Raw genomic sequence first — 20,332 nt, 5'->3', positions numbered from 1 at the left:
TAGAAACTAGATGAGGTCACGTGGCGAGGAACTTCTCGAGAGGAAAGTATCGAAAGGATTCGTTGAAAATATCCGTGAATGCTGTGCTGACCAACTCGTTAATCATTGGCTTGATGAAGGGCAACCCCAGCTGCCACATGCTGTTAATAACTCCATCGGCCAATTGGTTAAGTGGCTGACCCTGTAGCAGATTCTCAATATGCAGCTCCATTCCACCAATGCGATCTACTTCCACATGGACCTTGATAAGCGAACCCGGTTCTCCTATGCGACGTACACTAGTAGTTTGACTGATTAGGAAATATAAAATAATTAGAAAAGGTTTGTCAACTTGGGAGCAGTGAAGCCACATAAAAGTCAAAAGTACAACAATACTCAAGTTGGCAACACAGCTTGGGAAATATTTTGCATGCAACGCTCTACTCACCTGTAATCGTAGAGGGTGAGGTTCCAGTGGCCTTTCCGGTTCATCTCTGTGCCCAGCATCTTGGCGGCGAACTCGTACTCTCCCTCCAAACTCTTCTCCGGAAAATACTGGGTGTAGACGATACGCTGGTCCTCGGGATCGGCATGAAATTTGGTCACCTCCGATCGCGCCCACCCAAACTCAGAGACATTGCGCAAGATCAGCCGAAAGCTGCCCAGGCCGTGCGAATCACCTCGCCGCAGCTCCACATAGGTACAGTGGTGCGGGTCAAAGGGCTTGATGTTGTAGTCGGGTATACCTGGAAAAAAATTACTTCATTATGGTTCGCCTACAATTCAAATCGCAACTCACCCGTCGTAAAGTAGGCCCTCAGATCGTTGAACACCTGCCGCATGCACTCATTGAAATCCTCGTCCGTCTCGTGGCAACGTCCTAGCATGTGCTTAAGATCCGCATCCACATCGATTTGATTGGAGGCGTTTGCAAGGTGAGCGGCAAAGAGCAAAAATAGCGCCAGATAGACCAAATACCTAGCACAGTTGGCGAGCCACTGTTGCGACATTGTAGCGGTTTGGGTTTTGCAGTCACTGTTTGACCACTGTTAATTGCTATGGTAAATGTAGGTAAAGTTTTTATTGTTTATGTGACTTTGCTCGCGTTTTGTTTATATTTAGTTTCAGGTGAATTGCTGTTTTGTGTGGGCTTGAAGAGCTACTGGTATTTGTTGTTAATAGTGTCCTTGGATTTTGCATAAGGTTTGATCTTCTTATTGGCTTTTATATATAATTAAAGATTTAGTTTCCCATTTGCTCACTTTAACAGTTCAAAATGTTCAGTAATTCAAAATATCATCTTTAACATTTCACTGTTATTACAGTTACAATTACAGTTTTATGTTTATGAAAACTAGTCACCTTTACTTCCTCTTTGAAACTTGATTTTTGATCCGTTAATCTCTTTTTAATTTGTTTTTGGAATCTAAAATATGTTGCATTCCAAAATTAAAAATCATTGATGTAACAAAAACTATAAATTCATATACTTAATTATTTTTATGATTTTAGTAACACTGAACCTTAACTTTGAATTGCAAAATACAGGTTTACTAATTTGATTAACTTTTTTTTTATTTTCTAATTAAAAAGCTTCTATTCGTGCCAAAAATTATTATTGAAAGAAATCAGAAGAATTGTACATTTGTAGTTATTATTTGCATGCTGAAAGACTTCTCATCCATCATGAGCCAAAAAGTGTCACTTCTCATAACAAACATTTTGCATGTACTTTTCAAACAACCTCTTCTTCGTGTAATGTGTTTTGTAATCTTTTTGTTTGCGGCCTGCACTTGACCCCTTTAACTTAAGCGCACAGATTATTACTGGTCTTAGTGCTGCCACAAATAGACAGCATGAAAGAAAACTACGACTACAACAGTAACAGTGGCCAAACGAAAGACTTCAATAAGACACAAACTTGGGGGTGTGAACAACTTTTATTTCAACTTAGAGACAGCCACTCATGCAACACGATAGCAACAACGTATGTTAATATTTGGCAATTGTTCAGTTTAGCGGTTGCAACTGCAGTTGACCAACGGTCAGTTATTCAACAAAACAAGTTACCTATAGCTACTAAGTTTAGTTTTCTTGAGCAACTCCAGAGCTTTAGAGCAGCTTCTGTGCTATTTTGGTTTTTGTTGTCCCGATCAATTTGGTTGTATGTTATGGCCAAATATTAAATTCTGGAACTCGTACGCAAAGGCGCGCAAATAATATTCGAAAACAATAATAACTTTACAGTTAACTGAGCCGAATACGCGACGTGAATCTGGCGAGCTGTCGTAGCCAACTGAACCGCTCCAAGACTGGGAACACCCGAGAAAACGGCTTCCACCAAAAGTGGCAGCAGCAGCCAAAATGAGCCATAACAAAAAACCACAAAAAAATGGCAGGAAAATGTTTGAAAGCCATGAAAAGGCCGAGCACAAACCAGAGCTTTGTCAACTTGGATTTGAGTTTGACACCCTCTATTCGCATTTCCTGAAAGCCACTTGTAAAAAATGGAGACAAATAAAAAACCAAACAATCGTAAATCACTCGCAAAAATCATTCATAAATACATTTAGAAGCGCGTAGAAGTTTTTGACTAGCGAGATTAGACTAAGTGATACCCTTTAATTTATATTTAAAGATATTTTCATTTTCGTTTCAAACAGAACATTTTTCTATACTTAAACTAAATAATGAAATTGTATAAATATGTAAGAAAAGAATTATAATCATAATAGGGTCATTATTTTTCTTTCTATCTAAATATTTTAGTTTTAAACCTCAATTTTTGTTTAAAAAAAAATCAGAAATCCCACAAGACCTTACCTTAAAATTCCTCAACATTTTCTACAACTGTCTTTTTGCAATATTTTTCTATTGTACCCAAAAGTTGAATGATCTAACGACTTAATATTCCCTTAACCCTCTCATTCCAAACAATAACCCATCATCGCCGGCTGAAAAGTGATCTGAATTTAATAAGGCAAGCCCATGATGTCCGGCTATGGTTTTTATTTTTAATTGCCAAATCAAGTACTCACAGCCAGCTGCCAAGTTCACGAAATTGAATAAATTGAGCTGCATGATTGACAATCGCGCGTGCTTAAAATGTAGCGATTGACAGAAAAGCCGGCGTTGCCAGCGAGAAGAAGATTATGTGGACGGCTTTTTACCAAATGGATCCCGCAAGGTTGCAGCTTTTGTTGTTATGGCTGATTGCAATTTAATGAAAGGACAAGGTCGCTCTTACAGAAATTTAAAACGGGGCTAAAAAAAAAAAACTCGAGCACTTTGTAGTAGTTTAATTGCGATAACAAATGGTATTCATAAACTGGATATTCTGCTTGAATTTCAGTTTAAATTACTTAATTACAATGGTACTTCGAAAGATAACTTGAATAACATTTTGAAAGATATTATATCAACAATAACATCCTTTTTAAGATATTTTTGGAACACTCATTAAATAACATGCTTTAAATAATATATATACAATTAAAAGGTGATCATATTACTATTAAGAGCTCATTCTAGCTCATTACATTTAAAATATTTTGTAAATAAAATATTCAATTGCTTACATTTTAATGATGCAATGATAAACGCTGATAAAAATATTTAAATAATGAATTATACTTAGTAATTTAAACAAATATTCTTTTTTTTTAAATATATATTTAAAATTTTCTAATCAAATACTTAATACAATCACCATCCATAAATATTTGTTATTTTCTTTAAGCTCTACATATGTACAAAAACATGTAAGTTACAAATTGATAACATCTTTCTTATAAGAATTCAGTATATTCGTTTAATTTCGCAATTTTAGTATTTTTCAGCTGCCCATCAATGGTTATACTGTGCGGTCGGTGATTTGTTTATAGTTATTTTGCGGCAAGTTTAGCGCTTATTTTAGTTACAACTAATAATAATAATGGAGGTGGAGTTTAGCAAGGATAACTTTCTGCTGCCGGAGGTGAAGTACGAGTGTAAGTAGATCTTTGTTTTAAAAAGGTTACCACCTGTTGCTAAGTATTTCATCATATTGTGTTGCAGACTTGGATCACACGGCTGATGTGCAGTGAGTAAGAAAACAACAACAGTGTTGGGAGACCATGTGGAGTAGGGTGATTCGATATCTATAAATATAAAAGACAAGAAGATCGTATGAGAGAAATTTATATTAGGATTTGGTGATTAGGAATTGGTGATATGACACTAATGATGAGTTTTTAAAGAATAAGAAGAAAGATGAATAGCTTTAAAGACAAAATTGGTAATTTGTATTTTTGTTAAAATCATATACATAGTGAAATGAATTACACGTTTTTTAAAATATTAATATAATATTATTATTCTTGTGATAAAATAAATTTAAAATTTGGGCTACAAATATAGTGAGCAAGTTTAGACTGAAATACAAACCGATTTTGAACAAAAACTTGACAAATGTATGTCTTTTGAAAATTACTTTTTTTTAAAGTATGTTGTAATCATAAAAAGTGTACTATGTAGAATAACTTAAAATAACATTCACTAATATTAATATTACTAAAAAAAAAAAAAACAACCTTCTTAGTAAAAAACTAAAGAAGCAGTAGTTTACATATGTACATACATAGCTGTAATTGCAATTCTGACCTTTAAAGTTTCAGACGTCAGAGGCCTTTTTACCTTACTAGAAGTATCTTTTTTAAGTCGTTAGTTCATAGATTATAAAAAAGGAAGTTACTGATTAAATACATACAAAATTTAGTGAAATAATAAGTACTCCACAGTTTCGGTCAATTTCCGAATTTTTACAACTATAACATTATGTACATATATACATACTTGTTATTTTGTATATATAGTTAACTTAACCGGCAATCAAATGATTAATCTAAATTATTATCTTTATTTTTACCAGAATCCATGGCTGGGGAACAAGTTTAAAGGAGGCGTTTGAGCAGTGTGGCGTTGCCATGTTTGGATACATGACTGAACTGGATTACGTTTCTGTGGAACAGTGCTTTGAAATTGAAGCCCAGGGCGACGATCTGGAGGGTCTTCTCTTCCACTTCCTTGACGAGCTGCTGTTCCTTTTCTCCGCCGAACCATATTTGATATGCAAAAAGCTGGAGATCACTAAATTCGATCTGGAAACCTTCGAGATCTCCTGCCGTTGTTACGGGGAGCCCTTCGAGCTGGGAAAACATCCGCAGGGCACCGAGGTGAAGGCAATCACATATTCCGCCATGCAAATCGTTCAGGACGCGGAGGCCAGCAACTACGAGGTGTTTGTGATAATTGACATTTGATCCAGCGCTGTGACCGACGGGAATTAAATGTGACTGTTCTGTTTCAACCCCTTTGCCTGTCTCCATTAATCATAAGTGAAATGCCAAAAAAACAAAAACGATATAAAAACCGCTGCATAAGCCCCGAAAAATTTGCAATCTCTCGTGCTGCGACTGCATCCCTTTTCGATGAGGATGACTTATCAAGAAACCACTCGATTGTGCGGCTGCAAATGCAATTAGGACTGGGCTCCCTTCTTCTCAACGGGTCTGATTCAAGAATCAAGATTAACCCTTTTGCCTTCTTGCATTTTTTATGTACTATTCTGTTTTTGTGCAGACGGCTTTGTGAATTGGCTACGTGTTGAATTCCCAGACAAACGCCGAATTTGTTGTCCTTTCCCAGACCGCAGTTCAATGCACTTTTCATTTGGACAGCCTTCGGAAGTTCCTCGCCCGTTGTTCAATTAATAATTTTAGATAAAATCAGAGTAGGTATTTAAAATATAGGGTTTAATTAGCGAGAATCTAAACTTTAGAATTTCATAACGTATTAACTTAACCTAATTTGTAATTCACTTTTGTTTATACAGATCAAGTTGCATTAACGTCCTTAAATGTTCAAAGAGAATGTTTAAAACACATTTTTTTTACATAATTATGTCTGCTGCCTTAAACCTACATGTAATATTTATTAATTTTATAATAGAGTGCGAATTATAATTCCCAATGATAATGAAATAAGTTTTTAATGTAAAATATTAATTTTTGGAATACGGTTTTTATTTAAGTGTAAACGACTATTTAATGAGCTGAAATTTTCTTTAAAAAATCTATGATTTTAGTATTATTAACGTTTTATATTTCTACAGGTTTTATTAAAGCAGATTATTATTACTTTAGGTTCAAAAAATATAATTATCTTTAAAAATAAACAGAAAACACCTCTTACAAGATTAAATCCAACATAAAACCAGTTTTAGAAATTTTAGAAACAAATACTTTCACTAAAAAACGTTATAAATTTGTTCGAAATACGCGCAATTATCAAATTTGGTAGAAATTTGGTATTTTTAGGATGATTTAAGTGTGGTTAAATAATATTTAGAGGTTGCTGAGTAAAATCAGCTGGTAACACCGACCGATTTGTTTTGAAACAGCTGACCGCGCCGTCGGAACGTGAAAAGTAAACAACAAAAAAAAACATTTGCCGGGCAACGTCGACCAACATATGGGGGAGTAAGTGTGTGTGTGTCAGTCAGTATGTTATTATTTCTGTGTGAGTGGCAAGATATTTCCTTGAAATATCGGGCGAAAGGCGAATTGGAAAATATATGTAGATGTTTTTACAGCTGATTGATATTGAAAAAGCAACGCTGCGATACGAACGAGCGTGTAAAAGAACAAACAAAGTATGAAAGGCAAATCGCTCACACACACACAACCACACACAGCCATACAAACGGGCAGTTGTTCATTTCGCTTTTAACTTTTAAAGTGCGTTGAAATTAAAGTGGCAAATTAATGGCATAGTAAATAACAACATAGTATAACAACAAATAACAGTTATTTTGCGGTAATATTGGACAAAAAGTGGGTGGCACAAACGTCATCGTGCGCCATCCTCCCCCTCTCTGATTGTTGTTGTTGCGTGTTTTGCTGTTGCTTTTCAATTCGCCCCGTCTCTCTCTCTCATCTCACTCACTCGCTCTCGCCGTCTCGCCGCACCGCTCATTCTTTCTGCAGCCACCAATTGTCATGGTGTTAAGCCAATAAGAGGAAGCAGCAGCAGCCCGTAAGCACATTGTGCGCTAGTTGTTGCCGTTTTGCACTGAGAAATCGGTTAGATATCGCCCTGAAAGCCATACCAATCGACAGGTGACGTTGTTACCAGTAATTTGCGATCAAAAACCTAAAGGTAATCCAAAGGGAAACAAGTGAAAAACGTGGCCGAAAAATCCATACGAAGGCGGAATGGAAAAAATGTGGTAGGTATAGGTAGTACTAGAAGTAGAGAATGTGACATGAGTGTGTGTGACAGTGTGTGCTCGCCAGCGTGTGTGCGGGGTGCTGCGCTGGGCATTTTCTTTATAAACGGGAGCCCACAAATAACGAAAAAATAGAAGAAACCAACTGTTTTTTTGGGCGTGCGCCCCCAACTGCCGGCTAATAGACATATATATGTATCAATGTACATATGCATGTATAAAAAAGTATTGCATGCCGGTCCAGCTGACACAGCAGCTGCAGCAAGAAGAAGACTCCTAAGAAAGGGGGTGGTGGAGCATCTTGGCAAAAAAAAAACAGGCAGGGAGCTGATGATAATGCGCACTTTATATAATTGCAGCTACCTGTGAGCTATCTCTGACAGTATGTGTTTCTATATCTGGCTTTGTGTGTGTGTGTGTGTGTGTAGGTGGGCGGCTAATGGGTAACGGATTCCTGCCAGATTCCAATTCATGGGATTTCTGTGCTGACGTCACTTCAATTTCATTTGCAATCATTCCAATTTGATTTATCTGAAGTGTAAAGTCGAACATCAGGCTCAGTTACTCGGACAATACAGTGGTCACTCGCAATGTACGAATACTAAAGACTTTCAAAGTCATTTTATTAATGTTCACCAGAATGTGAAGCATGTTCACACGAAAATAAATTTGCAGAGCTTGGTTTTAACACTGATAATGCCAGAAATAAAACACTTAATTATAAATAAAAAACGTAAATTTTGCAAAATTTCAATAAATTCTTAAAAATGTAACCTTTCACTATGAAACATTATTAAATTATTATTATTAATAATATTAAATACAATTTTTTCCATTTCGGAACTTTTTTAAAGTTCCAATTTCCTTTAAAAATTAAACTTCGAAACAAGAGCTCTTCTGTCAAATAAGGAATCAAAGTTTATTAAATTTACTTTTTTTTTTTAATTTTAAGTACCAAGTTCAAACTTAGTATCTAATAGTGCGTATTTACTTATAATTTCTTATTATTTTAACATTTCCTTTCTGTTTATCAATCCCAAAAATAAATTTGGTTTTGACAAACAACCGCAAACTATGTGTGAAAAAACGAATTGTGTCATAAAACCTTAATATTTCTTAACACAAAATAGCACAGGGCACTTTTTATAAAAAAGCGGTTGATTCATATTACTTTGCTGATAGCAGCCCTATTTCAGTTCCCATTTTGGAGCGACCACAGTATATACTTTTTTATTTTTATATGTTATATATAGCGTGTTGCATGTGCCGAGAAATGATGTTATCCCGTGGGGACTCGAAATCTTTGATTAGATTTTAATTTGGAGCAGAGAAGGTCGGAGAAACGTTGCCAGATTGTTCATAAGGGATGCTGTGACTGTGCACGTGATTCGGTTAGATTGCAGAAGAAATAGTAAAGGGTGTGGTTCATACTTTGTCAAAGTTGTGATGAGTGCACCGCGTTATCAGCATATCAATTAACCCAGATATGGGGAAAACACGGAACTTGTTCCCCGGTTGATAAGACTGCGGTTTCAACTTTCCCTGATAAAAGCGGGCATAGGAATTGCAAGAATTCGCTGGAAGAATTGCAATCGTCTTGGGTCAGTTTTTGGCGACGTCATAGTTTGATGACCTCCAATCCTCAATCCACTCACACAAACACACCCAAATGCCCACCAATACATGTATGTAGACACATGCTCCAAAAGAGGCAATGGCGGCCATCGAAGACGACGCTGTCTCATGGCTTTTTTCTCCATCTCCCATGTATTGGGCGACGTTATTTCTCGAGTCTGCAGTTTTTTTTTCTTTCTTTTTTTTATTTATTTTACTTTTTTTTGTATTATTTTTTGTATTTGGTTACTTTGATTTCACTTGGCCTTCGCTTGGCGCGGTCTTGGTCTCTTGGTCGGGTCTTTTGTGAACCAGTTGCTCTAAGCGCCTCTGTTACCTGTTCACCCCTGTTTGGTATACACATCGTTTTGTGCTGCCTGCCACCAAATTCGATATATCATTACGGAAACAGTGATTTGTACATATATTCAGTATTTGTTTTCCCCTATTAACCGCCAAAAGAAAACTCGAATTTTCCCCATTAATGCAAGCTCTTTCTTTTTATCTGTTGCCGGCATGATAAGGCCTTCAAAAATTTTGAAATTGAGGTCATTCTTAGTTGGTTTTTATTACATGGTGGAGTGATTTTTATTAGAGCATTGCCTTTGGTATTTATGCATTTTTTTGTGGGCCTCAAGATCACGATATTACTCACTATTTATTTTGGCTTTCAATCCCACATGCTATTTTTAGCGTGGTTGACTTAATTGAATGCGGCGATTATGACCTAGATACGAGGATAAATTTTAATGTTTAATCAAATCTATATAAGTTAACCTGTAAAGATCTTATCAATTTCTTTATAAAATATAACCAAATATCATTTCTCATTATTAGCCCTTTAAAACTGTTAAGTTTTAATATACCTATCAGTCTTTATAATAAATTCCTTATAATCATTGATAAGCTGGAGGAATAAACCATAAAAATCTATTTATAATCGCGGAAGTTAGTTCCTGACTTTTGGACCATCTGGCAACTCCAATCTAAAGCTCATCAAGTGGCTTATACAATCAGTCACAAAAAAAAAAAAAAAAAAAAATTATCACGCACACACTTGCTTCGACATCAAAAAAAATTGGCGCACTTGCTCCAAGCAATATACAGAGATTTTTTGGACAGGCTAATACTTTTCATAATATATTAAACACTTGAATTCCATTTTTTATTGTGGACTGGCCACTTTGGGTCATCGCTTGCCCGCCCGCCGATCGTATCGTGTTTGTTTTTATCATGTGCTGCCTGTTTTTTTTTTTATTATTTCGAGTGACTGTGTGTGTATTAAGTTGTTGTTGCACTTTTATAACAGACCCAAAAGGGGGGCCACACGAGGAGGCATGTCTCCATGCCAGCAACACTCTAACACTCTCGCACATACTCGCTGGCATAAAATACTTAAGCGAAACGAGTTAAAAGCGATTTCATTAATATGTTTTTGTTGCCGATTCCCTCTGCTCTTTATGTGTTGTTAGTGTGTTGGCCGCTGCTGTTGCTCGGTCTTTTTTTGTATTATTTTTTAATCTCTGCCCTTGCCTTCTGATACCCTTTGCTTTAATTAGAGCACGGAATAGTAGAGGGTATTTCGTGGTCTTTTGTTATTTTTGGGGTCACACAGAATCAGTTGAATTTCCAATGTTTATTTTCAATAATTGTTACTTAAAAGTATTAAAGTATTATTGATATTTTTGTCTTTGCGGAGTTTTCGGACTCACTAATCAATATAAATATTATCTTAGGGTGGCTATAAAGAATAACTATAGTCAAAGAGTAAAGTCAAGTTAATACAACACTAGGTAAAAAAAAACTTTTAAGCTATAAATTAAAATCAAAAGTTTTTTAAATAGCGAAAAGAAATATAAATTATGTTGATTTACCAATAGGATTATAAGTCTTGATAAAATTGGAATTGAAATTTAAGATAACAGCTATATTATTGGAAATTCTTTTGATTCTCCAGGGTCCGTTGCGGAATTTAAACTATCCTTACCGATAATACACAAGATCTAGAGCTATTTATAGAAGTTAAAGTTATATTTTATGTGATAATGAACTTACCACTTAATTATAAAATCATTCTAAACAGTTAATATAATATGACATATAAAAGATAAAGAATGACAATAAATTTGTTTCTTCTACTTAAATATACTTTTAAAGGTTCTTTTTATAGCTTCTTATCTCGATGATTGAGATCTTTTAATAGAAATATTTATCTTCAAGATAATCTTATGCCCCGCAGAAAAAAGTGTATTAGCATTCAGTAAAGCCAACTCTGCTGGCTAGCAACTTATTTAATTTTTTTGTATTCTTTCTTACTTTGTTGTTGATTTTTTTGTCAGTGCTGTTGGCTGGTTTCTGTTGGGCTATTGGTTTGCCTGGCTATTTTTAAAAATTTTGCTCGAAAGCAACAAAAAGTAAAATTAAAGAGCGAAGCGAAAAAGAAAAGAAAAGACGAGGCAACGCGAAGTCGACGCAGTGGCATCAGCATTTGTTGTTGCTGCTGCTGTTGTTACTGCTGTTGATGTTGCTGCTGCGTTGGCCGCATAAAAAATGTGGAATATGGAATTTCTCTTTGCGCGGCCACATATTTACCCACACACTGAGGCAAACGAAATCACACACAGATACGCAATCCGAGTCGCGACTTTTGTGGCTTTTTGTGCGTTCAAATTGGAGCAGAAAGGGGAGAAAAGAGAAAGATGTAGAGGGTGGAGAAAAGAGAGAAGGATAGATGGTGAATAACAAAGATTTAGATACTCTTGCATCTCTATAAAAATTCGGATAAATAGATGAAATGAAACGCAAAAAATGTAATACATTGCAAATCATTCAAAGATTTATCTACTAAATATCTTAAAAAAAAAAATTATCAGCATTTAATTAAATGGTTTCTAAAAATTACTGAAAAATTTAACTTAATTAACTTTGATAATTGGGGTAATTACATACAAGTTTTCATGCAAATGTATCAGCGAAAGAAAGATAAACGAAGTTTATCACTTTCTATTGATAAACATTTTTATAATGTTGAATAACTAGAATATATTAAATCCATAAAATTTGAACAAAACGATGTTATTAAACTTGATATTGATATTTTCAGATGTTTTGTTCAAAGTTTTCAAAGAAATGAATTGAAATTTAAAACCACTTAAAAAAGTGTTGCAAAGTATGCTATAAAAAATTATATTACTGATATATGAAAAAACTGACTTCTTAATTTAGAAATTTGTTAATCTATCGGATACATTTTATTGACTTTTACTAACAAGAGTATAAACAATAAAAGTCTGCCAAAGTTTTGCATTGACTTCGTGGCTCTGCTCCGTCTCCGTCCGCTTTGGCGTCATCGATTTCCTGCTGCATTTTGAGCACGGATGACGTCCAAGCAGATGGATGAGGGAATGGGGGCTTGGGTCTGCGTATGACAACTCATTTGTTGTTGTCCAATGGCGCATTTGTGGGTGACGTCGTCACTCGATGACAGCTACAAAAACGGCAACAGGAATAATCCATTCCCATTCTCAACTCCGGAACCAATTAGGTCACATTGGCGTCGTGGCAGCTTCTCCATTCTCCTCCAATTCGCTTTTTTGCACTTCCTTTTCGCAAAATATTTCATTCGCTTGCCTCTTTCTCTTCAACTTTGTTTTCCTTTTTTATGTCGCAAAGCAACTTTGCACTTCATTGATAAAATGATTAATCGTTATGATTAATGTGCGGGGGTGTGAAAGGGAGACTACACATATAAACACTGGAAAAATAAACAAATACAGAAAGAACGTGGGAAAAACATACACAAACAGTTGCCTTTGTGCTCCAATTAATGATGATTATTTAAATTTATTACAAAGTTGTAAATTTGTTATAAAACTTAGTGGGTTAAGGGGTTAAACATTAAATTTAATTCATAAAGTTGGCGTCCAAGCGTTGTCCATTAATCTTTATTACTTGTAAAATTTTATAAGCAACCCAGAACATTAAAATTATTTTACTCAATTTATTTTTCTCTCTGTATTTATGTTTTATTGTGAGTTTATGTGTGTCACCTAGACGGTGAAGCGTAAAAGGGGTCTAATGCGGATTTGATAACGAATTTTGGGTTCATCCGAGGTCGCTTTCGGTTCTCAATAATGTTGCGGATAAGTTTTATTGTTGCAAAGTGTTTGGAATTCAGCGGGAAGGCAGAAAAAATATTCATGAATTCAAAAATGAACAAAAATGTGTGCCTCATAAAATGCTAATATCACAAAGGATTAATCTTTAGAATAATCATTAGCAGTTTAAATTTGAATTTTTATTGAATTCCTTATAATTGAAATTGTATTAATGATAAAAATCAAACCATTTGTAAAGACTGCTAATCTTAAGACTAAAGATTTTGTTCATTTACTCAATCATTTGTATAGATTTTTTTTTCACCCAATGATTTATGGTTGATCGCCCAAGAACGAAATATTCCCATGCTGTGCGACCCTCAAGCCTTGCCACCCTTAGAGGTTCATATAAAAAAAGGCTCACCCTAATCATAATTCCTGTCCAATATTTATATGACATCAAAAAAATGCAACCCTAGATAATTACACGAAATTGATTTGATTTGATTATGCCATAAAGGAGAGCGGTCGAGCAGCTGCCCCTGGAAATTTCCTGCTCTAATTGCCTAATGCATATGGAATTATGCGAAAGGTAAAAGCATTTCACCCTGAGATCCCAAGAAATCACGAATATGAAATACAACAAGGAATAAGGAACCCACGACTGAGCAAAAGAAAAACTTTGTGAAAATCGATAACGAATGCAATTTATGGGACACGGGGCGATTCTCAAGATACAGCTGCATTACCCAGGACAATGGAAGTGTGAGTGAAGGACCTCGGCCATTGAGACAATTGCGAAAGTCGCTGGCAGTATTGGTAGTGGTTCACTTTCTTCTGTCGAACGGGAACGGGAATGAGAAAGCCAGAATGGCAGCTGTCGAAGACAAAGGCAGTTCCGAGGACATTTTGCATCATCTCCTGAATGAATAGGGAAGCGGACATGCATCTTTGGTCCTCCTTCTCAGCCTCCTCCTCCTTATCATCATCCTTCACCTCCTCCTCCCTCTTCCTTTTTCGTTTGCCTGTGGGATGATCTTTTATAATCCCCGACATACCGAGATCTCCGTGTACGTGCTCATAATTTATGCTCGGGCATCATCAGCCTCAATGGCACTCAGATACAGATACACACCTGCCCAACTCTCCTGTGTATCTGGTATTCTTCTAGGACAGCTGCGCTGCTTGAAATTTGTTCGATTTGTTGTTTTATAATTAAGCGCCGTCTTCAAACTGTTAGGGTTTTTCTCATTCTAGGCCCTGTGTTAATTTTCCTCCTTTTGTGTGGCTTAACAGGTGGTTTGGTGTACAGTTTGGCTAGAGGAAGTTCTTGGTGCCTTGAGATTTCTGATTCGGAAGGTTGAATTTCAAAATGGGTTAATATACATAATATAATATACTTGTTATAACAACCTGCTTTGTTTTTCCGAGATTAAAACGTCGGCATATGCTACCTTTTTAAAGTCGCAATCCCGTTGCCATATACCATTCCAGTTTTCCTCTTATTTTTTGTCTTATACTAATTTATATTACCTTGTTTCGGGTTGTTTACGGCCTCGAGCTTAAATCGACACACGTTTCGCATTGCCCGATTAGATTATATGGGCTGGTATTATCCACACCCATATTGTATAGTATATTCGACATCCACGCAGAGGAATGCCAATCCATGTGCGATCGCACGCACAGTCAGCGGCATCGAAATCGGCTGGCTATATGGCTATATAGCCCCCATCCTCATCCTCATCCATATGCACATCATCGGCCATATCCTTTCCCTCACCCCCGACGCAAAAGTCGCAAAGTTCAAAGTCAAATGGCTATTTTTATTGCTGCGCTGTTGTTTTTGTTCTTCGGTGTTTTAGTGCTCTTTTTGCCAGTTCCGTTCTTCTGGCTCTGAGGATCTTGTTTGATACTCTTTCTTTAAAGAGTGGCATTAAATAGGATGGATGTGGCTGGCTTAGGATAGAATAAAATGTTAACTGAAGTATCTTTACAGATCGTCAAGCTGTTTTGCGTTGGTCCTATATTTTAAAAAATATATTATAATAATACAAATTGTTAATTTTTTGGCATTAAGCTGAAATATCCCTATAATTGTTTCCCTATAATTCCCAATAGGTTCAAGCCAGTTTAAAGTTTCTATGCAAATCTTTACTAATAATAAGTAAGTCTCTCCTCCTTTTAACAGATAAAGGATTTGAAACCTCTAGATAGTGTATAATGATTGTAACATATGTTAGATATCTTTTCCTATTATCATATAATACATAATGAATTTAAACTCTTCAATCCCAAAATTAGACTTTATATAGAGTGTGTCAAAAGTTCGGGGCCCCTCTTCAAGTATTCCCGTTTCAGTTTTTGTTTATTTTTTTGCACTCTCCACTGCTCCTCCGTCCATTTGCTGCGCTTTATGTATTTAATTTGCCAGAGAGCCGCTGGGCTCTCTCATTTCTCGCTGCGGCTTCTTCTTGTTCAGCTACTCATCTACTTGCTGCTCCACTCGTTGTCGCCGTTTGTCGTTTATCTACTTTGCTCTGTAATTGCGGTCTCGCCGCATTTTTGTATAATGGAATTTCGTGTCTCCTCTTCGCGTCCAATACCCCGATATTCCCCACCCCACCTCTGTCTCCCTTTCGTGGCTTATTTACTCTGTTTACGCTGTAATACAATTAACCATTTTTATTCCTGGAAACGCAAACACCAAACTAAACCTACAGTCAAGCCTCTCTAACCCAAACTTTTCAAAATATTATTCATTAGATCCTTAAGGGATGTAGTATTACAAGAATTTACGAAGTTCATTTATTAAAATTTATTGAATTTCTATTTGTTAAAAGTAAATTATTTCCCAATATTCAAAATCCTTATCCTTGTTCGGTCAACCCGAGACTAATAGTATTGTATACTCATAGGCGAACCATTCATTCAGAAACAACCTTTTTGGTGACAAAGGAACCTCATCAGATAGGTTAGAAATTATATCGAATTGTATTAAACCAAGTTAGTGAATTCGTTCTTGGTAAAAATTAAAAATTTAAAGTTCCTATTTTCTTACAAAAAGTAAGGTATCAAGTATTCCCTTGTTAAAGAGTTTACTGTATTAAACCTTAGAAGTCTTACGGCAGTCTATTTCCCTATCTCTCTTTAATTTCTCACTCTAACTTATGTTCTAAATCACTTTCGGTGGTCGGATAATTAGTGCGATACCCTGAAAAAAAATTGAAATTAGGAATACAAAAGGTGGGGGTGTGTTTTTTAGGACGTCATCAGCCCGTATCGTGCAGCAACAACAATTAAAAACGCATTAGTTTCTCGCCCACTCTCTTTCTCTCTCTCCCCGTTGCTTATGCTGTTTCATTTGCTGATTAGAGCTAAGGAAAACATTATTTGCGGCATTTGCTGGTGTATTAGTAATGGTAGGAAGAAGAAGAGCACAGCTTGCCACAAATATGCAAAATTTTTCAACGACCACAAAACTCGTTTCGCAAAAAGAAAGAGAGATAGGTAGAGAGGAGGTGGGTGGAAAGGAGCAACACAAGAGGTTGAACAACATGCCGCATCATTGTTGTTGTCTGCCCCACTTGGGGTCGCTCTCTGTTTCTGTCTCTTTCTCTCTTTTCCTCTTCACATGATTAGCGCTACAACAAAAACAACAACAACAAAATACGAGAGGAAGAGGAAAAACGAATCGTTGCAAATGAAAATAAAATTTACAAATTCCATTCATGAAATTTTGCTGCGTCGACGTCAACGCCAAGCTCCACTTCACACAGACACACACATACATTTACCCAGACTTGAATTCAGTGCGAGCGAGAGAAAAAGAGAGAGGCTGAAGATGCAGATTTTGCCTCTTCTCCACCAAGCTCCATCTCGTTGTCCTGCTCTGCTCCCCCAGTCTCTATTCATCTTGTTTCCTTTTGTGTTCGTGTGAGGGCTCGGGTGCATTTGTCTGCGTGTGGCGCTCGCTCTGCTTTAGCACTTGTATTCGTGTTGCCGGCTTTGCCATTCGAATACCCAGTAATTGTGGGGCATATGGGTATGGGAGTTAAATCGTTCATATTCTTTTATTCATCAAAATGAATAAAATATAATTTAGAAAGAAATGCTTTATGACTTTTTAAGACTAATTAGGATTGTTAAATGGTTGGATTATTTCTATTAATAAATCGAAATACATTTGTATTAAATTGTCTTTAATTATTATTATTAACAAATCATAAATCATTATTAAACATTAACTACTGAAGTAGTTAAAAAGGTTTTCGGATTAACAAATTAATCGACTGAGAAAATCAGCATTTTAAATTAATTGTAGCCTACATTTGGGAGTTTTAAGGGTTTCTTAAATAAAAATGTCACGACTTCTTGAAAGTGTTCTTTAAAAAATGGTGATATGATATTAACATATTTAATATCTTGCGGGCAGAATAATTTGAACACCTTAAAATCCTGAAGGGACATGTAACAAATTTCAAATTGAAATCCGATCAAGGTGAATTCATAGTAATTATTCCTTTTATTCTTATTATTATTCCTGTTATTCCTTTGACTAATGATGAAAAAAACGTAGAAGGATAATATATTTAAGATTATGTAAAATAACATGAGGTATTATTTATAAATTTAGAAAGAGAATATATATTATTTGAGCTAAGATTTAAATATCCTTTATGATTCTTATAACTGTAAAATCTAAAAAATATTATTTAATTTAAAATAATACTTAATTTTTCATTTGAATACTGAGCTTAATGGCATTATAGAAACTTTTTTGAAAATTTATTTAGGAACTTTACAGGGTATTCTTTAGGTTATCTAAGCATCATCCAGTTTGCATTCCAATTCGTTGTTTTTGCTATTTGTCGCTCTCGCCGGATGTTTTGTTGTTGCAGCTGATGGTGCTGTTGTTTTTGTTGGCAGGCGGGCTTAGTGTCTGACCGTTTCATCAGCCGGCTTACTTCTTGCTGTGCTCCTCCTGCTCCCTCTTACCCCATTTCTTCTCTCTGCTCCTCTGCACTCCAGTTCGTCTGGTGGGGTCCAAAGAAGAGGACTGTGTCTGATTCTTCATTCCGATTCTGGGTCTGGAGCTCGGAGCTGCGTGAGTGCAACTTTGTTGTCGCCACCTCCTGCCACTTTTCACTATTCCACACCGCCCCCTCCTCTCCCCTACCTCTTCCGTAACCCCCCTTTTTGTCGTCTGTCTGGGCAATTACAGGCGAAATACGTTGCGGTTGCAATTTTACACACATTTTTATGCGCTCTGGTTTATTATGCGGGTGATGCAGCGCACTCCCAACTTTTCGTAACTCCTTTTCTTCCTTCTCGCTTTTTTGTTGCTTGCCACAGCTCGTAATGTTCATCCGTTTCCTTTGGCCCGCTGAAAATGCAACTCATATGCTTTGTTATTTTTACACATTTTATGGCTACATTTGTATGTACAAGTTGAAGCAGAAGGAGCAGGAGCAGCAGCCGCATTCCACAGAAAGTACAAGATTTTTCTGTTTTTTGCAAAAAGTCATTTTGGTAGTTTTTCGATTACGGGAGTTTACTTTTTTTTATAATCAAGAATAAGAAAGTTTATTTCGGTTGGCATCTTTTTGGTGATATTTTAATTTGTATAAAAGTTCCACAAATATACTTTTTAGGTAATACCTCCTTTTTTTCATAACTTTTTAGATATCCAAACTATTCAATTCACTGTTGTTCTAAAATCTTATGTTTTTCTCTGTGGAAAAAATCTTTGCTGCAACGTCATCATCAGTCGCTTCATTTCTTGATGATATTGTTGTTGTCGCTGCTCGGTTGGCGTTTATTTATTACAAGAGAGGCGGCAGACGTGTCTACCCCTCGAAGTCCCCATTCATTCCCTCTTCAAAACCCAAGTTAGTCCTGCATTGGGCTCAATTTTCAAACGATTTCAATGGAATTCTGAATGTGAGTGCAAACGAAGGAGCAGAAGGATGGTGTCTGCTGGAGTAGGTTTGTGGCAAGAGGCAGGGAGATGAATGTCTAAAGAGCCAGACACGCATCTTCGTCTGCTCCTTGCAGACCTACACAGAACAAAAAGATTTAGGCATAAAATTGATTCAAATTACTTAATAAATCTTACATTTCTTTGGTGGAATAATTGAAAAGCGTTTTTATTATAAATTATGAAGAACGTAATTTCTAAAATCTAATATCTATGTCAAGTGTTCAAATTTTAATACAAGCTTTAAATATTGTTTTCATTTATTTTGCTTAACAATTTTTGTTAATATCCCATTATTTTAAATTACTTAATTATTTTCACTGTGTCCTGCCAGTTTGCCTTACACCAACAGCAGCAACAACAATCTTTTTATGGGGCAACCTCCTGCAAGGCGGCGCATAATTTGCTGAGTCTTTTTTATAGGGTTATATGGATTTAGGGAAGGCTTATCTTGCCAGAGAATATATTAATATAGATTAAAGATTTTAAGCTCTTTCATGTGTGGGGAATACATCTTTACATACATTTTTATTTACATTATACAATTTTCATATTACATTACAGAAATGAGAAAGTCTGAATTTTTTATAAATTTTAATGTAAAATAATATAACAAAAAAGTTAATTGAAATAAAATAATATAATAAATAAATAATATTTATAAACATGAAATTGTAGAAAAAGCAGAAGTGAGGTTTACTTTACTTATTAAGCATTAATCCTAATTTAACTAAAATATCTTTAAAATTCATCTACAAATTTAAAAGTTGATCTAAAATTTTTTCGAAGATTTATGAAAATTGTATAATTGAACATTATAATATAAATTTAATGAAATGCAGTACTTAGCTGTTGGTTTTTAAAGGTATTTTGAGATTATTATAAGAATATATTTCAATACTGTTAAAATTATATATTTGTAGATCTTGTACTTTAACCCAAAAAGGTATCAATATTTCGACTCCCCCTTGAAATAACTTAATTTCCCCTTCCTCCTGTCTTTATTTATATATTTTTTTACTGTTTTGCTTTGTTGTTGTTTTGAATGTAGCCGCCGTTGGCGGTGGTCCCCCTATCCCTTTCCTGGTTAAAACCGTCGGCCCCTGAATCTCGGCCCTCTGGTCTCGAATGCTGGTTGTTATTGCACATTACTGTTGTTGTTGTGCGATGTTGTTTACGTTTTTGTGATGCCCTTTTGGAGTTGGCCGCCCAACAGCAAAAAAACATCAACAAAAACAACGCCCGCCAGCAGCAGGAGCAGCAAAAGCAACAGCATTCAAAGCTGGTGAATGTTATCGTACAAACTGGTTACGCGATTGGTTACCTTTCATTATATAGCAATTTATCGGTCGTGTGTGTGCAATATACTCGTATGCAAAACCATACTGTTTTTGG

General features: G+C 35.7%; 3 protein-coding genes across 4 annotated transcripts in view; 2 read left to right on the top strand and 1 right to left on the bottom strand.

The window, feature by feature from the left end:
- Window positions 1-16: 16 nt before the first annotated feature.
- LOC108115175 (circadian clock-controlled protein daywake) lies at window positions 17-2,262 on the bottom strand. 2 transcript variants are annotated; one of them, XM_017226497.2, is made up of 5 exons: window positions 2,050-2,262; window positions 1,342-1,405; window positions 779-1,035; window positions 428-725; window positions 17-290 (listed from the first exon to the last, which is right to left on the bottom strand). In XM_017226497.2, exons 3-5 carry the CDS (start codon window positions 987-989, stop codon window positions 17-19), a joined length of 783 nt encoding a protein of 260 aa, XP_017081986.1. In that variant the 5' UTR covers window positions 990-1,035; window positions 1,342-1,405; window positions 2,050-2,262. The 2 variants fall into 2 exon arrangements, with proteins under 2 accessions (XP_017081986.1, XP_017081985.1); XM_017226496.2 differs by lacking the exon at window positions 1,342-1,405.
- Window positions 2,263-3,829: 1,567 nt separating this feature from the next.
- On the top strand, window positions 3,830-6,182 carry LOC108115068 (protein archease-like). Its single transcript, XM_017226317.2, has 3 exons — window positions 3,830-3,968; window positions 4,036-4,060; window positions 4,889-6,182. Exons 1-3 carry the CDS (start codon window positions 3,914-3,916, stop codon window positions 5,277-5,279), a joined length of 471 nt encoding a protein of 156 aa, XP_017081806.1. The 5' UTR covers window positions 3,830-3,913; the 3' UTR covers window positions 5,280-6,182.
- Window positions 6,183-6,965: 783 nt separating this feature from the next.
- The window catches only part of LOC108115144 (transcription factor E2f1), a 45,001-nt gene continuing 31,634 nt past the window's right edge, over window positions 6,966-20,332 (top strand). Inside the window, exon 1 of the mRNA XM_017226441.2 lies at window positions 6,966-7,246. The gene's annotated coding sequence lies outside the window, so the exon portion shown is untranslated. The remainder of the gene's footprint in view (window positions 7,247-20,332) is intronic.

This window comes from Drosophila eugracilis, unplaced genomic scaffold, assembly GCF_018153835.1.
Source record: "Drosophila eugracilis isolate 14026-0451.02 unplaced genomic scaffold, ASM1815383v1 contig_974, whole genome shotgun sequence".
Taxonomy (NCBI): domain Eukaryota; kingdom Metazoa; phylum Arthropoda; class Insecta; order Diptera; family Drosophilidae; genus Drosophila; species Drosophila eugracilis.
The sequence above is the reverse complement of the archived record's forward strand: the minus strand, read 5'-3'. Positions and strand labels throughout refer to the sequence as shown.

Bases quoted from the DNA above. Each gene is read 5' to 3' on its own strand.
- LOC108115175 (XM_017226497.2), bottom strand. From the start codon at position 989: ATGTCGCAACAGTGGCTCGCCAACTGTGCTAGGTATTTGGTCTATCTG. The intron at 726-778 runs GTGAGTTGCGAT...ATTTTTTTCCAG, and splicing joins GAGGGCCTACTTTACGACGG to GTATACCCGACTACAACATC. The intron at 291-427 runs GTGAGTAGAGCG...TTTCCTAATCAG, and splicing joins CTCACCCTCTACGATTACAG to TCAAACTACTAGTGTACGTC.
- LOC108115068 (XM_017226317.2), top strand. From the start codon at position 3,914: ATGGAGGTGGAGTTTAGCAAGGATAACTTTCTGCTGCCGGAGGTGAAG. The intron at 3,969-4,035 runs GTAAGTAGATCT...ATTGTGTTGCAG, and splicing joins GCCGGAGGTGAAGTACGAGT to ACTTGGATCACACGGCTGAT. The intron at 4,061-4,888 runs GTGAGTAAGAAA...TATTTTTACCAG, and splicing joins GATCACACGGCTGATGTGCA to AATCCATGGCTGGGGAACAA.